At 42.5% G+C, this 17,077-nt stretch overlaps 1 protein-coding gene across 3 annotated transcripts in view; it reads left to right on the top strand.

The window, feature by feature from the left end:
* Positions 1-15,659, top strand: part of antkmt (adenine nucleotide translocase lysine methyltransferase) — a 34,716-nt gene extending 19,057 nt beyond the window's left edge. For 2 of the 3 annotated variants that reach the window (XM_068056447.1, XM_068056448.1), the window contains exons 2-6: positions 7,351-7,511; positions 9,179-9,283; positions 11,062-11,202; positions 12,671-12,721; positions 15,292-15,659. In XM_068056447.1, the coding sequence (XP_067912548.1) occupies positions 7,353-7,511; positions 9,179-9,283; positions 11,062-11,202; positions 12,671-12,721; positions 15,292-15,486 (651 nt within the window). In that variant the 5' untranslated portion in view covers positions 7,351-7,352 and the 3' untranslated portion in view covers positions 15,487-15,659. Of the gene's footprint in view, positions 1-3,311; positions 3,392-7,350; positions 7,512-9,178; positions 9,284-11,061; positions 11,203-12,670; positions 12,722-15,291 lie in introns of those variants that run through there. The other variant, XM_068056446.1, reaches the window with a different exon arrangement.
* Positions 15,660-17,077: the final 1,418 nt, after the last annotated feature.

Raw genomic sequence — 17,077 nt, 5'->3', positions numbered from 1 at the left:
TCACTTTTTATAGCATTCTCTCGTACTCTAATGTTACCATCCTTATCAATCTTTTAGTCATTCTTTGCTGTTTTTTATATTCTGTCCAATCTTTTGACCTGCCTCCCATCTTTGCACAATTATAAGCTTTTTCTTTAAGTTTGAGACTATCTTTAACTGTTTTAGTTAAGCATGGATGGCAGGTCCCACCCTTGAAATTTTTCTTTCTCGTTGAAATGTATCTATTCTGTGTATTCTGAAATATCCCCTTAAATGTCTGCCACTGCATCTCTATTAACCTATCCCTTAACCTGATTTGCCAGTTCACTTTAGCTAGCTCTGCTTTCATGCTCTCATAATTGCCCTTATTTAAGTTTAAAATACTAGTCTTGGACCCACTCTTCTCTCCCTCAAATGAATGTAAAATTCAATCATATTATGATCGTTGCTACCTAGGGGCACCTTAACTATGAGGTCATTAATTAATCCTATCTCGTTGCACAATACCAGGTCTAGTATAGCCTGCTCTCTGGTTGGCTCCAGAACGTATTGTTCCAAGAAATTATCCTGAAAACATTCTATGTACTCCTCATCTAGGCTACCTCTGCCCATCTGATTTTTCAGTCTATATGTCGGTTAAAATCCCCCATAATTATTGCTGTACCTTTCTGACAAGCTGCCATTATTTCTTTCTTTAAATCCTGTCCTACAGTGTGGTTAATGTTAGGTGACCTGTACACCACTCCCACAAGTGACTCCTTGCTTTTATGATTTCTCATCTCTACCCAAACTGCTTCTACATCCTGGTCTCCTGAGCTTAGGTCATCCCTCTCTATTGCGCTAATACCATCATTAATTAACAGAGCTACCCCTCCAGATACAGATCAACCACAATCTAATTAATCTAGGGACTGAATGGCCCACTCATGTTCCGATGATCCCACATCTCAATATCTCCTTCTCCATTGTGCTTATTAACCTCAGGTTTAGTTTTTAGCATGAGCATGTCAGAACACAATGTTTAAAATTACTAGAATATAATCTACCTTTACAATCTGCATCAGAAATAAAATTTTGTCTTGGTTTATGTAACTATATTGTAAATTGCTTTTCTTCAAAGTTTCACTTGTGCAATATTTTTATCACTCTGGGAGAACCAGTGTTTGTCTATTATATTTTAATATAAATATTACACAGAAACAGCAGTCCAGTCAGTTTGTGGTACCACTGGTCACAGGCTTCCAATCGCAATAACAACCCTCGACCATCAGCCTCTGCCTCCTGCCACTAAGCCAATTTTGGATCCAATTTGCCAAATTGCCCTGGTTGATGTAAAATCCAAGGTCTAAAATGCAATGAAACAATCTGATTCATCCTTCAGGAGTTAAGTTACTGTATATTGTAAATATCTTTAGCATTAGGGGAACTGTTGCCAAAACAGAAGTGCTGATATGTGGGTTAAGTTGCAGTTCTGCAGTGCTATCGGTGTTTCGTTGCAGACTATTGTAATACTAAAGCTCAGTTGAGCGTCCCAAAGCAACCTCCTACCTTTGTATATTTTGCTGTGAAATGTACATCTGCTTCCAAATATCAGCTGCTAGGGAAGGACTGTCACAATCAGAATTGAGTCAGCCATGACATGGTGATAACTTGTCTCTGTCTGTCTCTGAACCAGCAGGTTGTGAGTTCAAATCCCACTCGAGGGACATGAGCGGATTATCTTAGGCTGACACTTCAATGCAGTACAGAGGGAGTGCTATGTCAGAGGTGATGTCTGCCCTCTCAGATGGATATAAAAGATCCTATGGCATGATATGAATTTGTACAGTGCTTTCTTCCCAGTGTGTTGGCTAATATTTATCCAATATATAGTATATTCAAAAAACATCACAAAAAGATTATAGGTAGGAGAGGCAATAAGGAGTCTGCAAAGGGATATAGATAGGTTAGGTGACTGGCATAACATTTGGCAGATGGAGTATAATGTTGGAAAATGTGAATGTGTCCACTTTGGCAGGAATAGAGGAGTATATTATTTAAAAGGAGAGAGATTGCAGAATTCTGCAGTACAGAGGGATCGGGGTGTCCTGGTGCATGATTCATGAAAAGTTAGGATGCAGGTACTGCAAGTGAATAAATGGAACATTGTCATTTACTGCAAAGGGAATGGAATATAAAAGTAGGGAAGTTTTGCTACAGTTGTACAGGGCGTTGGTGAGACCACATCTGGAGTACTGTGTACAGTTTTGGTCTCCTTATTTAAGAAAGGATATCATTGTGTTAGAAGCAGTTCAGAGAAGGTTTACTCGACTGATTCCTGGGATGAAGGGGTTATCTTGTGAGGAAAGGTTGAACCGGTTGGGCCTGTATTCATTGAAGTTTAGAAGAATGAGAGTTGATCTTATTGAAACATATAAGATCCTGAGGGGACTTGACAGGGTGGATGTTTCCCCTTATGGGAAAGATTACAAGTAGGGGACACAGTTTAAAAATTAGGAGTTTCCCATTTAAGACGGAGATGAGATTTTTTTTATCTCAGTGGGTTGTTAGTCTGTGGAATTTTCTTTCCCAGAGAGCAGTGGCAGCAGGATCATTGAATATTTTCAAGGCTGGGTCAGATAGACTCTTGACTGACAGAGAGTCAAAGGTTATAGCAGGTAGACAGGAAAGTGGAGTTGAGGCCACAATCAGATCAGCCATGATCTTATCAAATGGCAGAACAGGCTTAAGGGGCCGAATGGCCTACTCCTGCTCCTAATTCATATGTCCGTATATTTGTTCATATCTGATCATTATCTGTTTGCCAGACCATGCTGTGGGTAAATTAGCTGCTGTGTTTCCTACATTATAACAGTGACTACTCTTCGTAAGTACTTCACAGGCTGTAAAACTGGGACATCCTGAGGTTGTGAAGGTGTTATGTAAATGCAAGTTCGTTTCTTTGAGGCATGTTTTGACAAGCAGATAAGCCTCGATGTAGAAAGGTAGATGTTCAATTTGGAAGAGTCTGCCCTCTTCGAACAAACCATCTCCACGGTTTGTTGTGATAGTTTGTGCCCAATCCACCAGCAGGGCCTTGTGTGTTGTCAGCAACCAAAAGCAAAGCGGGAGGGATGGCAACCGTCTGTCACTCGAACTGGTTTTGCGTTCATTTTAATTCTGAATCATTTCCCGAGCTCTTAGGGGAAGGAAATCAATGAGAGCCGGCAGCCGATCACTGAAAGCGGCCTCACCTCTCGGCCTGATGGTGCTCCCATACTCTCTCTGCCCGGAACCAAAAGCCCGGACCTGTGAGGGCCGGGGTGGGAGTGGTTTGAGGTGGTGCATTTCCGTTCCGCCGCCGTGAAGGGGAGGATCCGGTGTGGTCGGAGTCAGTGCTGGAGGCTGCGTTAGTCCCCGGGGCAGAGCCAGGGTTTGTACTGAGGCGATCCCGGGTTTGTACTGAGGCGATCCCGGGTGTGTCCGGGAACCGGCCCCAATCTTCCCTTCTTCCACAAGCCGCTTTAATCCAGGCTCCTGAGGCCGTTACTGGGCCTGGTTATCCAGAGCCCTTAAACCTGAATTAATAATCCAGCATTTAGTGAAATCTACTTCCAGTGTGGCCGCCTGAGAATTTAAGTTCGGTTTAAAGAAAAATCTGTTAATAAGATCGGTTAAAGTGACCCTGAAGGCGTTGAATTGGGATCAAAACCCAACTGATTCACTAATGCCCATTAGAAAAGAAAGGTTTGCATTGAAAGAGTTTTTCATGACCTCAGGAAGACCCAAAGTGAAGTACTTTTCGAAGTGTAGTCACTGTTGTAGGAAACGCAGCAGCCAATATGCACACAGCAAGCTCCAACAAACAGCAATGTGATAATGACCAGATAAATCTGTTTTAGTGATATTGATTGGGGGATAAATATTGGCCAGGAGATTGGGGAGAATTGCCCCACTCTTCAAAATATTGCTGGGGATCTTTCACGTCCACTTGAGAGGACTGACGGGGCCTCGAGCTCTCCCTTAGTATTGCACTGGAGTCTTGGTTTTTATTTTGTGCTCTAGTCCCATAACCTTCTGACTCCGAGGCAAGAGAGCTACCAGCTGACACATACCTAGAGCCCTGAAAGATGGAATAATAATCCAGCATTTGTTGAAATCAAATTCCACTAGGGCAGTCTGAAAGTTTAAATTTGGTTGAAAGAAAAATCTGGGAATAAGAAGCTGGGATCAGTTAAAAGTTACTATGAAGCTGTTGAATTGTCATCAAAATGTAACTGATTCACTAATGCCCTTCAGGGAAGGAAATCTGCTGCCTTTACCTTGTCTGGCAAGATGTGACTCCAGTCCCATCCCATTGTAATTCATCTCTGACATGACTAGCAAATCATTCAGTTATGGCATCACCTTCTAATGGGCAACTGTAAATCATCCCCAGTACCAATAACCCTGATATTGCTGCCATTCAAACCGTGAGTTTATCGCTGTTAAAAGGGTGACCGTCGGGCAACTGATTCGCATTGTTCACTTCTTCCTCGTCCACTTTAATTTGGGATGTCTCAGTTGTATCATTGCCTTTTCCAGGCAGTTGGGGCTCACTTGCCAGCGATGCCCACGTTCCCATGAATGGGAACAAAAGGCTCTAATTTTAAACTAAGCAAGTCAGGGGGAAGGAACTACTGCTTGTCGGACCAGTTGGTTATCTGCCCACCTGTAAATCCCTCACCGTTAGACGGATGGAGAGAGACAAAACGTGCAAATCAGAGAGTGCTTTGCAGATGCAACACTTCTGGGAGATTGAGATGATTTTAATAAACTGCTTTAGAGTGGTTATTGTACCCATGGTCGCTTCCTCTGTCCTAGCCGATACACTCTATATAATGGAGTTAGTGAGATGATACTGTTTGTTGACTGACGGATATGTGCACTCATGCCAAAAGTACACTTCAAAAGTATCTCGGAGTTTCTCCTTTTCCATTTACCTGCACTCATTTGGGGACATTGCTCATCATTTTTCCATCCAGCTGGAGACACAGAAACAGGAGGAAGCCATTTAGTGCCTCGAGCCTGTATTCCCATTCACTGAGAGCATAGCTGATCTGTGACCGAACTACATTTACCTGCTTTTGCCCCATAATCGCTTAATGCATTTGGTTAAGAAAAATCTAACAATCTCACATTTAAAATTAACAATTGATCAAACATTAATTGCGATCTGTGGAGAGAATTTCAAACTTTTACCACCCTTTGTGTGCAGAAATATTGCCTAATTTCACTCCTGAAAGGTCTGGCTCTAATTTTTAGATTATTCTCCATTGTCCTAGCCTCCCCAACCAGCAGAAATAGTTTCTCTCTATCTACCCTATCAGTTCCCCTTAATATCTTGAAACTTTGATCAAATCGCCCCTTAAGCTCTAAATTCCAAGGAATACAACCCTAGTTTGTGTAATCTCTCCTAATTTAACTCTTGCAGTCCATTCTGGTAAATCTACATTGCATTCCCTCCAAGGCCACTATATCCTTCCTAAAGTGTGGTGCCCAGAACTATACTCAATACTCCTGGTGTGGTCTAACCAGGGCTTAGTATAGCTGAAGCATGATATCTATCCCCTTGTATTCTAGTCCTCTGGATATAAAGGTCAGCATTCCATTAGTCTTTTTGATTATTTTCTGTGTCATGACATTTTAATAACCTGTATATCTGGACCCCCAAGTCTCTGAACCTCCACTGTTTCTAGATTTTCACCATTTAGAAAGTAACCTGTTCTATCCTTCTTAGGTTCAAAGTGGACAACCTCACATTTGCCTACATTGAAATCTATTTGTCACAGTTTTACCCATTCACTTCATCAATATCTCTTTGTAATATTACACTTCCATCTACACTGCTTACAATACCACCTATCATTGTGTCATTGGCAAATTTAGGTATGTGGCTTTCTATCCCTTCATCTAATTCATTAATAAATGCAGTGAATAGTTGAGGCCCCATCACAGATACTTGTGGAACACCACTAATAGCATTCTGCCAAGTAGAGTACCTGCCCATTATCCCTATTCTCTGTCTCCTGCCGCTCAGCCAATTTCCTAACAAGGTCAATAATTTGCCTTCAATTCCATTCCCACTATGCAGCACCATTGTGTCACCGTGTAAACCTTTAATGTCCATTAGGTCACATCTAAAACCTGTATTTAATCACACGTGGATGGTGCAGATTACGTTCTACTCCAGTGAGCACCAGGGAGTAACCTTTGATCCAAAAGATTTGCACATTTAATTTTCTCTTTACATGTTTACCCTGACTTCTCACATCTAAATTTGTACAGGTCCCTCACTTTACTACATGGGGATTGTATTTCACATAGAATGTATAACACTGTTTTCAGCCAGCAGTAAATGTTAACTTTCAATACTTTGGTATTAAACTTGACACGTAGAGACTTAAATTCCTTGTAATCTTGATGAGTTTTTAAAGGAAAAAGACTTGCATTTATATAGTGCCTTTCACAGCCTCCAGACGTCCCAAAGTGCTTTACAGCTAATGAAGTACTTTTGAAGCATAGTCACTGTCGTAATGTAAAAAAATGCAGCAACCATTTCGCACACAGCAAGGTCCCACAAACAGCAATGTGGCAATGACCAGATGATCTGTTTATGTGATGGTGACTGAGGGATAAATATTGGCCAGGACACCAGGGATAACTCCCCTGTTCTTCAAATAGCGCCATGGAGCATTTTACGTCCACCAGAGAGACCAGACGGGGCCTCGGTTTAATGTCTCATCTGAAAGACTTTTGTGTACAAGATGACCACAAGCCTTTGAACAATAACTTTGAGTTTGTTTTACAAATTTAGCAAGAATGAGAGTGTTGCTGAAAGTAATTTTAAAAATATGCCAGATTGAATAAAGAAATGCACTTACTTCTCTGATGGCTCAAAGGGTGAAGGCAATGGGTAGATTAGGTGTACAGACATGGAAGCTCCAGGTTTGACTTTGGTGTGTACAGCGTAAGCTGATCACTGGGTTAGGTAGCTAACTGATTACCATCGAAACATGACATGATATCAGTGTCTCCACAAGGGAGAGGGAAAATGGGCACCAACAGGAGGGAAAACTAATTGTCATTTCTGCATATGGTTAGGAGTTTCGTTTTTTCTGAAGCTCTCATGATAAAGAACCTTATAGGTGTGGAACTAAGCACGATTGCATGATCAAAGTGCCAGCATGGTCACAATGGGTCGAATGGCCTCTTGAGCTATAAGTTGCTTCGATTCTAACCTTGCCACTTGGTGCAATACAGTGACGCCTGATCCGTGATCTTCTGTTTGAGGCTTATATTCCCACATGCACACAACTATACATTTACAACCCATTTTTGTGTGTTTTTTAGGAATGGACCAGGATGACAGTGAAGAGGAAGCTGAGCTCAGGAAGCAGTCAATTGGCGGCTGGGGTTTACTGCAGATCGCTGGGTGCACAGGATTAACTGCATATATAATATGGGCAGGGCTGCTGATGCCTGGCTTCAGGAGGGTCCCTCTAAGGTTACAGGTGGGAGAAGCACAACTTACTACAAAGTGTTTTATCTGTATACCATGCCTTGCTTCATGTCAGACGGCCTTTCTTCAGGTGGCCATATGAAAGTGAATGTGCAGTAAATTTCTCTGGCTGTTAACAGAAAACTAGTATCAGCTTGAGGATAAAGTATATTCATGTCAAGTGCCTCAGTATCTCAAACACCTGTACTCCTGTTCTAAGTTCCTGTCATTGTGTAGATCACAACACCAGTGTTATCAGTCAAAAAGAGGTAACAAAGGCACCCCCTACAACAGGAGCACAAACGGTCTACACCCCAAATCATTTAAAAAAAGGAAACTTATCAAATTAAATAAATTATTATAAGGTGCTATTTTCAGAGGGAGAAGGAGGTTTTAGGTCTGACCTCATGTCTAAACATGGGGTCAGGAGCAACTAGCTTTCAGGAACCTCGGGGTCAGAGCCGACAATAAGGTGACTGGCAAAAGAACCAGATGTGACATGAGGAAAAACTCTTTTACGCAACGAGTGGTTAGGGTTTGGAATGCACTGCCTGATAGGGTGGTGGAAACAGATTCAAATAGTAGCCTTCAAAAGGAAATTGGATAAATACTTGAAGGAGATAAAGTTTGCAGGCATATGGGGAAAGAAGGAGGACTTGAGACTAAGTAGGTTGCCCTTTGAAAAAGCCGGCAAAGACTTGATGGGCAAAATGGCCTCCTGTATTTTATTAATCTTTGTCCCTTTCAATGATCATGAACTGAGAATGTTGTCCACAAATCTGACCGAATTTATGTCAGTAAACAGGAAATTTCTGATGACGCTGAAGGAGAATTCCGATTGCTCCCCAATCAGGTGACTACAGTGACCACAAACAACGAGTCACGCTTAACTTGGCAAGTGTTGGCTATCGTGCTGCACCCATTGAACCAGTGAATTTTTAACTCAATCAGAAAAACATGTCTGGTCTTTAGAATTGGTTTACATAGGTGAACTGCAGATTGTGTGCTTTTCAGTTCTGAGGAAAGCGGAAGCTTGGGCAGGATTTTGTGTTTTGGGTCGGGACCCCGACGTCAGGGTCAAATGGGGGTCCCAACGCCGCACTGTATTCAGAGCAGTCATCTGACATTAATTTTCCCTGAATTGGCCAATTAGAGGCCAGAGGCCGCACTCGCCATCCAATTAAGGATGGCCGACAGGCTCCCGAAGCTGGAGAGTCAATAGGAAGCCTTTCAGCACGGAAGGAGCTTCAGCCTGCCATTGCAGGTAAGGGAGAGAGAGGGGGCCTCTTGGGGCGTTCTCTCAACAACCTGACCTCAAAGATAACCTGGAGCCCTAACCTCCAGGTCTACCACCAGGGGGCGCCTACAGGCGCTGCCGATGCGGCAGGGGGCCCTCAGGTCGACCAGACTTGTCAAGTCGGCCTGTGATCATTGGCCTTCTAAAGACCTTAACTACTATCAGCTGTTTGCGAGTAGGTGGCCATTCTACCCCTGACCCAGCCTTCCCCAAATGGCTCGGGGGAGGGATGGTGCCGGTAAACTGGCACGCCGGCTGGTAGTACGCAATTACACGCCTGCCTGCCTCCGTTCCTGCCCCCGTATCCGGGCAAAAATCCTGCCCCTTGTCTTGGTAACAGGCCAAGTTAAGCACAATAAAGAGGTGTGATTATCTTTTACCAGGTACCGTACATACCCGCAAGCCGCAAGCAGGTGCAGAATGTGATGACCTTACTGGAAGGCCGGTCTGGCAAGGTGGTGGACTTGGGATCAGGTGATGGCAGAATTGTATGTAAACACTTGGACTAAAATCTAATGTACTTAATCCAGATTCTGCAGGCAGAACTATGAGCAACTGTTACGATTTAACTTGGATTTCAGTGCATACTTAACACCAACAGCACTATAAAGACTAATTTTTTAAAAAATTAATTACAGATCCCCAGAACTCAGTGGCAGAATTCCCCTCAATTTGTGAAATCTATTTAACTATCTTGTCTGTTTAATTTTTTTTTTAAATTGAGAGTTTTGCTATGCTTTCTTATGGTTTACCATTCCGAGTTGGTAAACAGCCTATCTTAGCTTCTGGCAATTTTGCTCTGAAACTTCCCCCCAAGGAGGTGCATGAGAGGGGAGTGGACTGATTTCCTTCCGCCCTGTCCTGTTTGAAAGCAGGTTTCTGAGCTGATTAAGAAGAGGCACCAAGAACATTCAAAGGCCGTCTGCAGCCTAATGCTCCCCCAAACCAGGCAAGCTTTGGTATTTATACTGTAATGACTATGTTAACTCCGCCTCGCTCCCTACTGACAATATTTTTAAAATACTAGAATAATTTGACACAGCGGTTGTATGTAGTTTTTCTGTGATATGGTGTGTTTTACCTCAGAGCCCTGAGTGTAGGCCCACACACTAATCCTCCCAGTGCCTTGCCACATTGGCACGGCTGAGTGGTTCACTGTGTGTCCATGCACCATTGCACCTGTTTAAATATCTCTTCCTGTCAGCTCCCCCATGTATACATGACATGCCCCTCATGCATGATTCTCCAGTTCAGAGAGGGGGAAGGAGATCTAACCTATTCCTAGGATATTACCATTACTCAGAACTCAAATTTCTGGGTAATTGCTGCATGATTGGTTGGCTGGCCGGAAATGCATACCAAGGGAGAACTAAATTGTTCTTTGATCTTTCTTTTCTCCTCTAAAGGAAGTGTCTGGGCCTCCCAAACAAGGGAGTGTTAAACCCATGTCCTACCACTCTGCAATTCTTGCTGAGCTGATTCCATAAGTTTGAAGGAAAAGTGGAGTCATTCTTGAGGACGTCCTAGCTACCAAACAGCACAGGCAGGGGTCTGGTATCTGGTCACCTGTCTAATATTTCAATCATGGAGTGATGCTGAGGGAGTTGTGGGAAGGGAATAGAATAACATATTGAGGTAGTTGGTAGTGTACCATCATCAGTAGTTATCACTATCACAACACTGCAACAGGCCTGTTCAAAAAAAATACTTGAAGAAAATACTGATGTTTGTAGAATAGGATAGAATTTAACAGCACAGAAAGAGGCCATTCAACCCATTGTGCCTGGGTGGCTCTTTGAAAGAGTTGTCTAATTCAGTACCACACCCATCTTTTTCCCTGTAAGCCAATAAATTAGTTCTCTTCAAGATATTGAAAAACCTACTGTCCAGTCACCTTGCTTGAAGTGGTAAATTATCGGTGAAAGTTACCATTCAGAGCAAGTTGTACCTGAGGCTTGGAAACAGCTCCACTAGGGTGATTCACTCCCTCTGTCCCTGTCCTCACTGAGAGGACAGACCAATGAACTGTAATACAACAGTTAAAAGTAGGGTGGGTAGAAGGTTCATGTGGAGCATAAACACTGGCATAGGCTGAATGGCCTGTTTCGGTGCTGTAACTTCTAAGTCATAAGTAAGAAAAATTGGTTTCATTTTCTTGTTGTCACATGACCACCATCCCATTGACGTTGTTTTCAACGTCACACAATCTGTTGTAACTAAGCTTTTCGTTGCAATATTAAGTACCAGGATCCGTGTTGCTTCACAGGTTTTAGAAGCCAGTAAGCGTGGCTTCAATCCAGCAGTTGGCTATGAACTGAACCCGTGGCTCATCAGGCTGTCAAAATTCTACGCATGGAGAGCAGGCTGTCATGGGAAGGTTTCTTACATGAAACAAGATCTGTGGAAGGTAGAAATACCTTAATTTTGAGTTAATGTACAAAGGAGGGGAGAGGGCTTCATCATTTGATATTAAAGGGTGTTGTTCACAAGCTTTCTCAGTCTTAAATATGTGCTTTTTGAAAAATTACATCTATTTAAATATTGATTTTTCTTCGCAGTCAAATTCCAATAAAATATAGACTTCTACAATCTATGTGATTGGTATCAACCAGTAACTAACCATTATTTTCTAGCCTTGTGAATGTGAATATAGCAATATCTGGTCCGTTTCTATTCAGTTTTCTGAACTACCTTCACATTTTTTTTTAGATTAGAGATACAGCACTGAAACAGGCCCTTCGGCCCACCGAGTCTGTGCCGAACATCAACCACCCATTTATACTAATCCTACACTAATCCCATATTCCTACCAATCATCCCCACCTGTCCCTATATTTCCCTACCACCTACCTATACTAGTGACAATTTATAATGGCCAATTTACCTATCAACCTGCAAGTCTTTTGGCTTGTGGGAGGAAACCGGGGAACCCAGAGAAAACCCACGCAGACACAGGGAGAACTTGCAAACTCCACACAGTCAGTACCCGGAATCGAACCCAGGTCCCTGGAGCTGTGAGGCTGCGGTGCTAACCACTGCGCCGCCCTAAGAAGTGAACAGATTTGTTTAAGAAGTGAACAGATTTCATAGGGAGAGATGAATTTAAGGGATTGCCTTCTCTATAAAAGGGCAACAGTTGATAAGTAGCCTAGTTGATCTGATTGTATCACACAAGAGGAGGTAATAACATAGTACAAGTGCTTTCCCAGGATATAATGTTGAAACTTTCCATTAAGAACAGTTCTGATCTGAAACTATGTAAAGTGTACAGACCAAATTAAAATTGTTGATTCAAAGCTGTTGTCTAGAATTTTAACAAAGATGACCCATTACAGGTAAAGCAAGGAGCAGCTCAGTGGCATGATGGATTGATGTGTCAGTGCAGAGTTTAACATAGATTCCTCAACTTTCACAATTCCTGCAAAGTGTCAATCTCAGATAAGCAGTCAGGAGAAGCAGCAGTGCATTGTGTGGAGCAAAAATCATGTTACTACAACAAATTGCATTTATATATCGCCTTTAATGTAGTAAAACGTCCCAGGTTGCTTCACCGGAGTGCCAAAGGCCAGTGTTGCGCATATGCTAGTGTCCAATCTCTGAGCAACATTGGCAAGGGCCTGGAACAGAACTTTTCCATCATCTTAGCTGGGGGAATGTTGCTGGGGAGAGCGGTCTTGAGAGATGGGAAAATTCCAGACAAAACACAGACTATCAGAAACCAAGGCCTCATGTTCAGAATTGCTGTATATGCTCTTATACAGTGATTTAAAATCTGTGCATACCTACTGTGTAAATTACGGTCTATACAAATGTAATACACAGAAGCAGGCTGTTGAAATGTTGATAAATGGATTTCCTTTTTATCATTATTTTAGGTTGATTTGAGAGACTGTTCCAATGTCACAGTTTTCCTGGCTCCCAGTGTGGTAAGTGATAGGTGATCCTTTTCACTCTCTCTCCCTCACATGCACACACACATCTGTCTCATACATATATATACCTATCTTATCTATGTGTTCTCAGTATTTCTACAGTCATTGCTGTCTGGTTCCTTCCAGTCTCCAAATATACCTGTGATATTTGGGTTTAAAAGCTAGATATTTCTTCGGGCTCAGTGTCACTGGTGACTCCCTAAGCAGCCCTCATGTCCCCTTTGATTCAATGTATAACATGTCCAATATCTAGGTAAATGTAGTGAGACCCAAGGTTTGAATAGAGAACCCTCGTCACTGCACTCTGGCTTACTGGAGTATGTCACATGCCACATAACTGCTTGTCTTTGGTAGGCAGAACAATAACCCTCCATCAGATTCTATAAACCATTAAGACAACTTTATTGGACATTACACAGGTTAATAAACAGTATTGAACACAGTAAGAGTTACAGTAAATACAAGCCTGTGGTATTCCCTTCAGAATCAAAGTAGGAAAAGCACTTCCCTTGCGCTCTCAAAATAAGACTGATCTTTGAAACTTTTTACAAAGCTAATCACTACCATGGAGATCTTGTCTCCTAATCACATTAGACTGATTGATCAAATCGAATCCCACAATCAGAAGCCACTGGTTACAGAGCTGCCTGTTAACAGGACTACAACAAATAATGGCTCTGCCTGTCCTACAGAGTTGACTCCTGTCTTCACCTCAGATATGGCTGCTAATACTTAAAAAAAAAGATTTTTTTGTTCGTTCATGGGATGTGAGCATCGCTGGCACTGCCAGAATTTGTTGTCCATCCCTAATTGCCCTTGAGAAGGTGATGGTGAGCCACCTTCTTGAACTGCTGCAGTCCACGTGCTGTAGGTACACCCACAGTGCTGTTAGGGAGGGAGTTCTAGGATTTTGACACAGCGACAGTGAGGCAATGGCGATATAGTTCTAAATCAGGATGGTGTGTGATTAGGAGGGGGATTTGCAGGTGGTGGTGTTCCCATGCGTTTGCTGCCCTTGTTCTTCTGGGTCAGGGTTGTGCAACCTTTTCGCATGGGGGAGGGCCACATTCCAATTCTTGTCTTACATAGGGAGCCAGTGAGACAATTTTGGAAAGATAAAGGCATAAAAAATATATCTTACTAATAATCAAAACAGCAACAAATGTACATTTTTGTGAAGAAGCTTTAAATGAGAAGACTAATTTATTGATTTACTTTCTCTTCACTATGTTGGACACAGATACCTGGCATTGTTTTGCATGCACAAGTCGTCAATGTTTCCCCTTCTCTCTGTCTCTGTCCCCCCCCCCTCTCTGTCTCTGTCCCCCTCCTCCCTCTCTGTCCCCCTCCCTCTCCTCCCTCTCTGTCCCCCTCCCTCTGCCCCCCTCTCTCTCTCTCTGTCCCCATCCCTGTCCCCCCTTTCTGTCTCCCCTCCTCTCTCTGTCTCGCTCCCTCTTTGTCTCCCCCCCCCCCCCCGTCCTCAACCCCCGTCACCCCCTCTCTGTTCCCCCTCCCTCTCTCTCTCCTTCTGTCCCCCCCTTTCTCTCTCGTGGTAGAGGTCACATGTTTGGAAGGTGCTGTTGAAGGAGCCTTGGCAAGTTGCTGCAGTGCATCTTGTAGTTGGTACACACTGCTGCCACTGTGTGTTGGTGGTCCATTACACAGAATGTTTGAATTGAATGGAATAGCTTAACTCATTGATCTGTGCCAATGACCTGTTAGAAGGATCCCATCCAAGTACAAGGGGAGCAGTTGAACCACAGCAGCCTGCAGCCACCATGCATGCCTTTGTTTTTGTCTTGTCTTGAGATGTGACTATCATCTAGACATTCATTCTGTGCACCTTGAAAAATCAGCTCATAGTTGTTACCCTAAACTCTCAGTCCACTGTGGCCAGCAGGAAAGAATTAAATAAATATTACAGAGACAATACAGAGAGCTTGTATTGAAATTGAGCCCCATTCCACACTGTTTCCTACTCTTAATCATTCCTTCCCAGGACTTCAAAACAGTGGAATTCCATCCTCCTTCAGTCCTCCCTTCTGTTCAGTACTTTGTGAACTGACTCATCTTCTATGCTTCTTCTATGGCTTCCTGGATTGTGGGATTTGGCCCTTCACCATAATACAATTAGTTAACTGTGAAAGAGCTACACAGCAAGGCTTGGTAAAGGTAAAATTAAACTCGTAGTGCTATTTACAGCTGTTCGTACAAGCAAATCATTTGTCAGTCAGTCAGTCACAAGTGAATTGTAATAATTGTAGATTCATAATTTGTTGCTAAAATGTTTGTGTTCCCAAAGTAGCCTTTCATGGGATAAAGATTCTCAATATTCCCTCCCATTGTTATCTGATTAATTTTGTAAATTGAGTAGTTTTGGGGAGATGTACAATATAAGTGATGTAATTTAGGATGTCGAATGGTCCCTGTATTTCCTACCACTTGCCTTCCCCTTCCTTGTAGTTTTGCAAGCATAATGGATGCAAGAAATATAATAGTGAGTTAAATGATGTTACAATAGATTAGTCGACAAAAGACATTAAAACACAGCTCTTTCTGTGCAGCTTTCTTTACTACAAGTCAAGTTGTTAGCTGAACTTCCAGAAGATGCCTGGATTGTTGCTGGTCGATTCCCTTTTCCGAGCTGGAAGCCGTGCTGCATTGTTGGGGATGGGGTGGATAGAGCCTGGCGTTACAGTGCCAAAAGACTACGACAAGAAAATGAATCCCAAATCACACAGGAAGGAACAGCAGTATAACATCAGTTGCCAAAATTTAATTGCAGATATATAACTTTCAAGAGGAGATGGCGAAATTATTTGTTTTTTTTAAAGCTGCAAACCACAAATTGAAGATGTTTTTAACAACTAAGGAGGTTTTTTTTAAGGATAAAGATTCCTCTTACAAATTAAACAAGGAATTATCTCTTTTTCTCTTTGTAATTAACACTTCAGCTTCAAATGTGCAATTTCCTAGAGCTGACAATCTCCTATTTTTCATTGAAAGAGGGATTTCACACTTTAACGCAGCATAACAAATTTTAGATACCAGGCAGGTTGAACTTTCAAAAGTTCTCAAACCCAAAGATCTTCTACCTGCATGTAAATAGTAAGCAAGTAGTAGGAGGAGGAGTGGGGCCTATTAGGGACAGAGAGGGTAATATATGCTTAGAGGCGTAGGGCAAGGCTGAAATACTTAATGAGCACTTTGCTTCAGTGTTCACTAAGGAAATGGAGGCTGACAAAATATCAGTAGAAGCAGAGAGAGTAGAGGCAATGGATAGGATAAAAATTGAGAGGGGAGGAGGTACTAAATGGGTTGGCTATGCTCAGGGTTGATAAGTCACCTGGGCTTGCATCCCAGGTTGCTAAAGGAAGTGGGGATGGAGATAGCGGAAGGGCTTGCCATAATCTTCCAATCTTGCCTGGTTATGTGGGAGGTGCCAGAGGATTGGAGTGTGGCAAATGTGACACCCTTATTCAAGAAGGGTGTAAGGACAGTCTAGCAACTATAAGCCAGTTAGTTTAACATCAGTGGTGGGTAAGGTTTTGGAAACAATAATCAGGGAAAATATTAACAGACACTTAGATTGGTTCGAGTTAATTAAGGATAGCCAGCATGGATTTGTAAAAGCAGATCATGCTTTACTAATCTAATTGAATTCTATGATGAAGTAACAGAGAAGGGCGGCGCAATGATTAGCACCGCAGCCTCACAGCTCCAGCAACCCGGGTTCAGTTCTGGGTACTGCCTGTGTGGAGTTTGCAAGTTCTCCCTGTTTCCGCCGGGTGCTCCGGTTTCCTCCCACAGCCAAAGACTTGCATGTTGATAGGTAAATTGGCCATTGTAAATTGCCCCTAGTGTAGGTAGGTGGTGGGGATGTAGTAGGGAATATGGGATTAATGTAGGATTAGTATAAATGGGTGGTTGTTGGTCAGCACCGATTCGGTGGGCCGAAGGGCCTGTTTCAGTGCTGTATCTCTACATAAATAAAATAAAGGTTGATGAAGGGAGTACGATGGATGTTGTTTATATGGATTTTAAGAAAGCATTTGATAAGGTACCACATAAAAGGCTGGTTAACAAAATTGAGGCTCATGGAATAGGAGGGTCAGTGTCCAATTGCCTAAATAATTGACTTAAGGACAGAATACAGAAGTCGTGATAAATGGTTGCTTTTCAGACGAGGATGGTGGACAGTGGTGTTTCCCACTGAAACCACTGCTTTTGTTTTACCTCCTTATAAATAACTTGGATCTTGGAATATAGAGTAGATTCTCAGAATTTGCTGACAACACCAAACTTGGAGGGAAGGCAAACAGTGAGGATGATATAAACCACCTGCAACAG

This window comes from Heterodontus francisci, chromosome 24 (assembly GCF_036365525.1).
Source record: "Heterodontus francisci isolate sHetFra1 chromosome 24, sHetFra1.hap1, whole genome shotgun sequence".
NCBI classification, from domain to species: Eukaryota; Metazoa; Chordata; class Chondrichthyes; order Heterodontiformes; family Heterodontidae; genus Heterodontus; species Heterodontus francisci.
The sequence above is the reverse complement of the archived record's forward strand: the minus strand, read 5'-3'. Positions and strand labels throughout refer to the sequence as shown.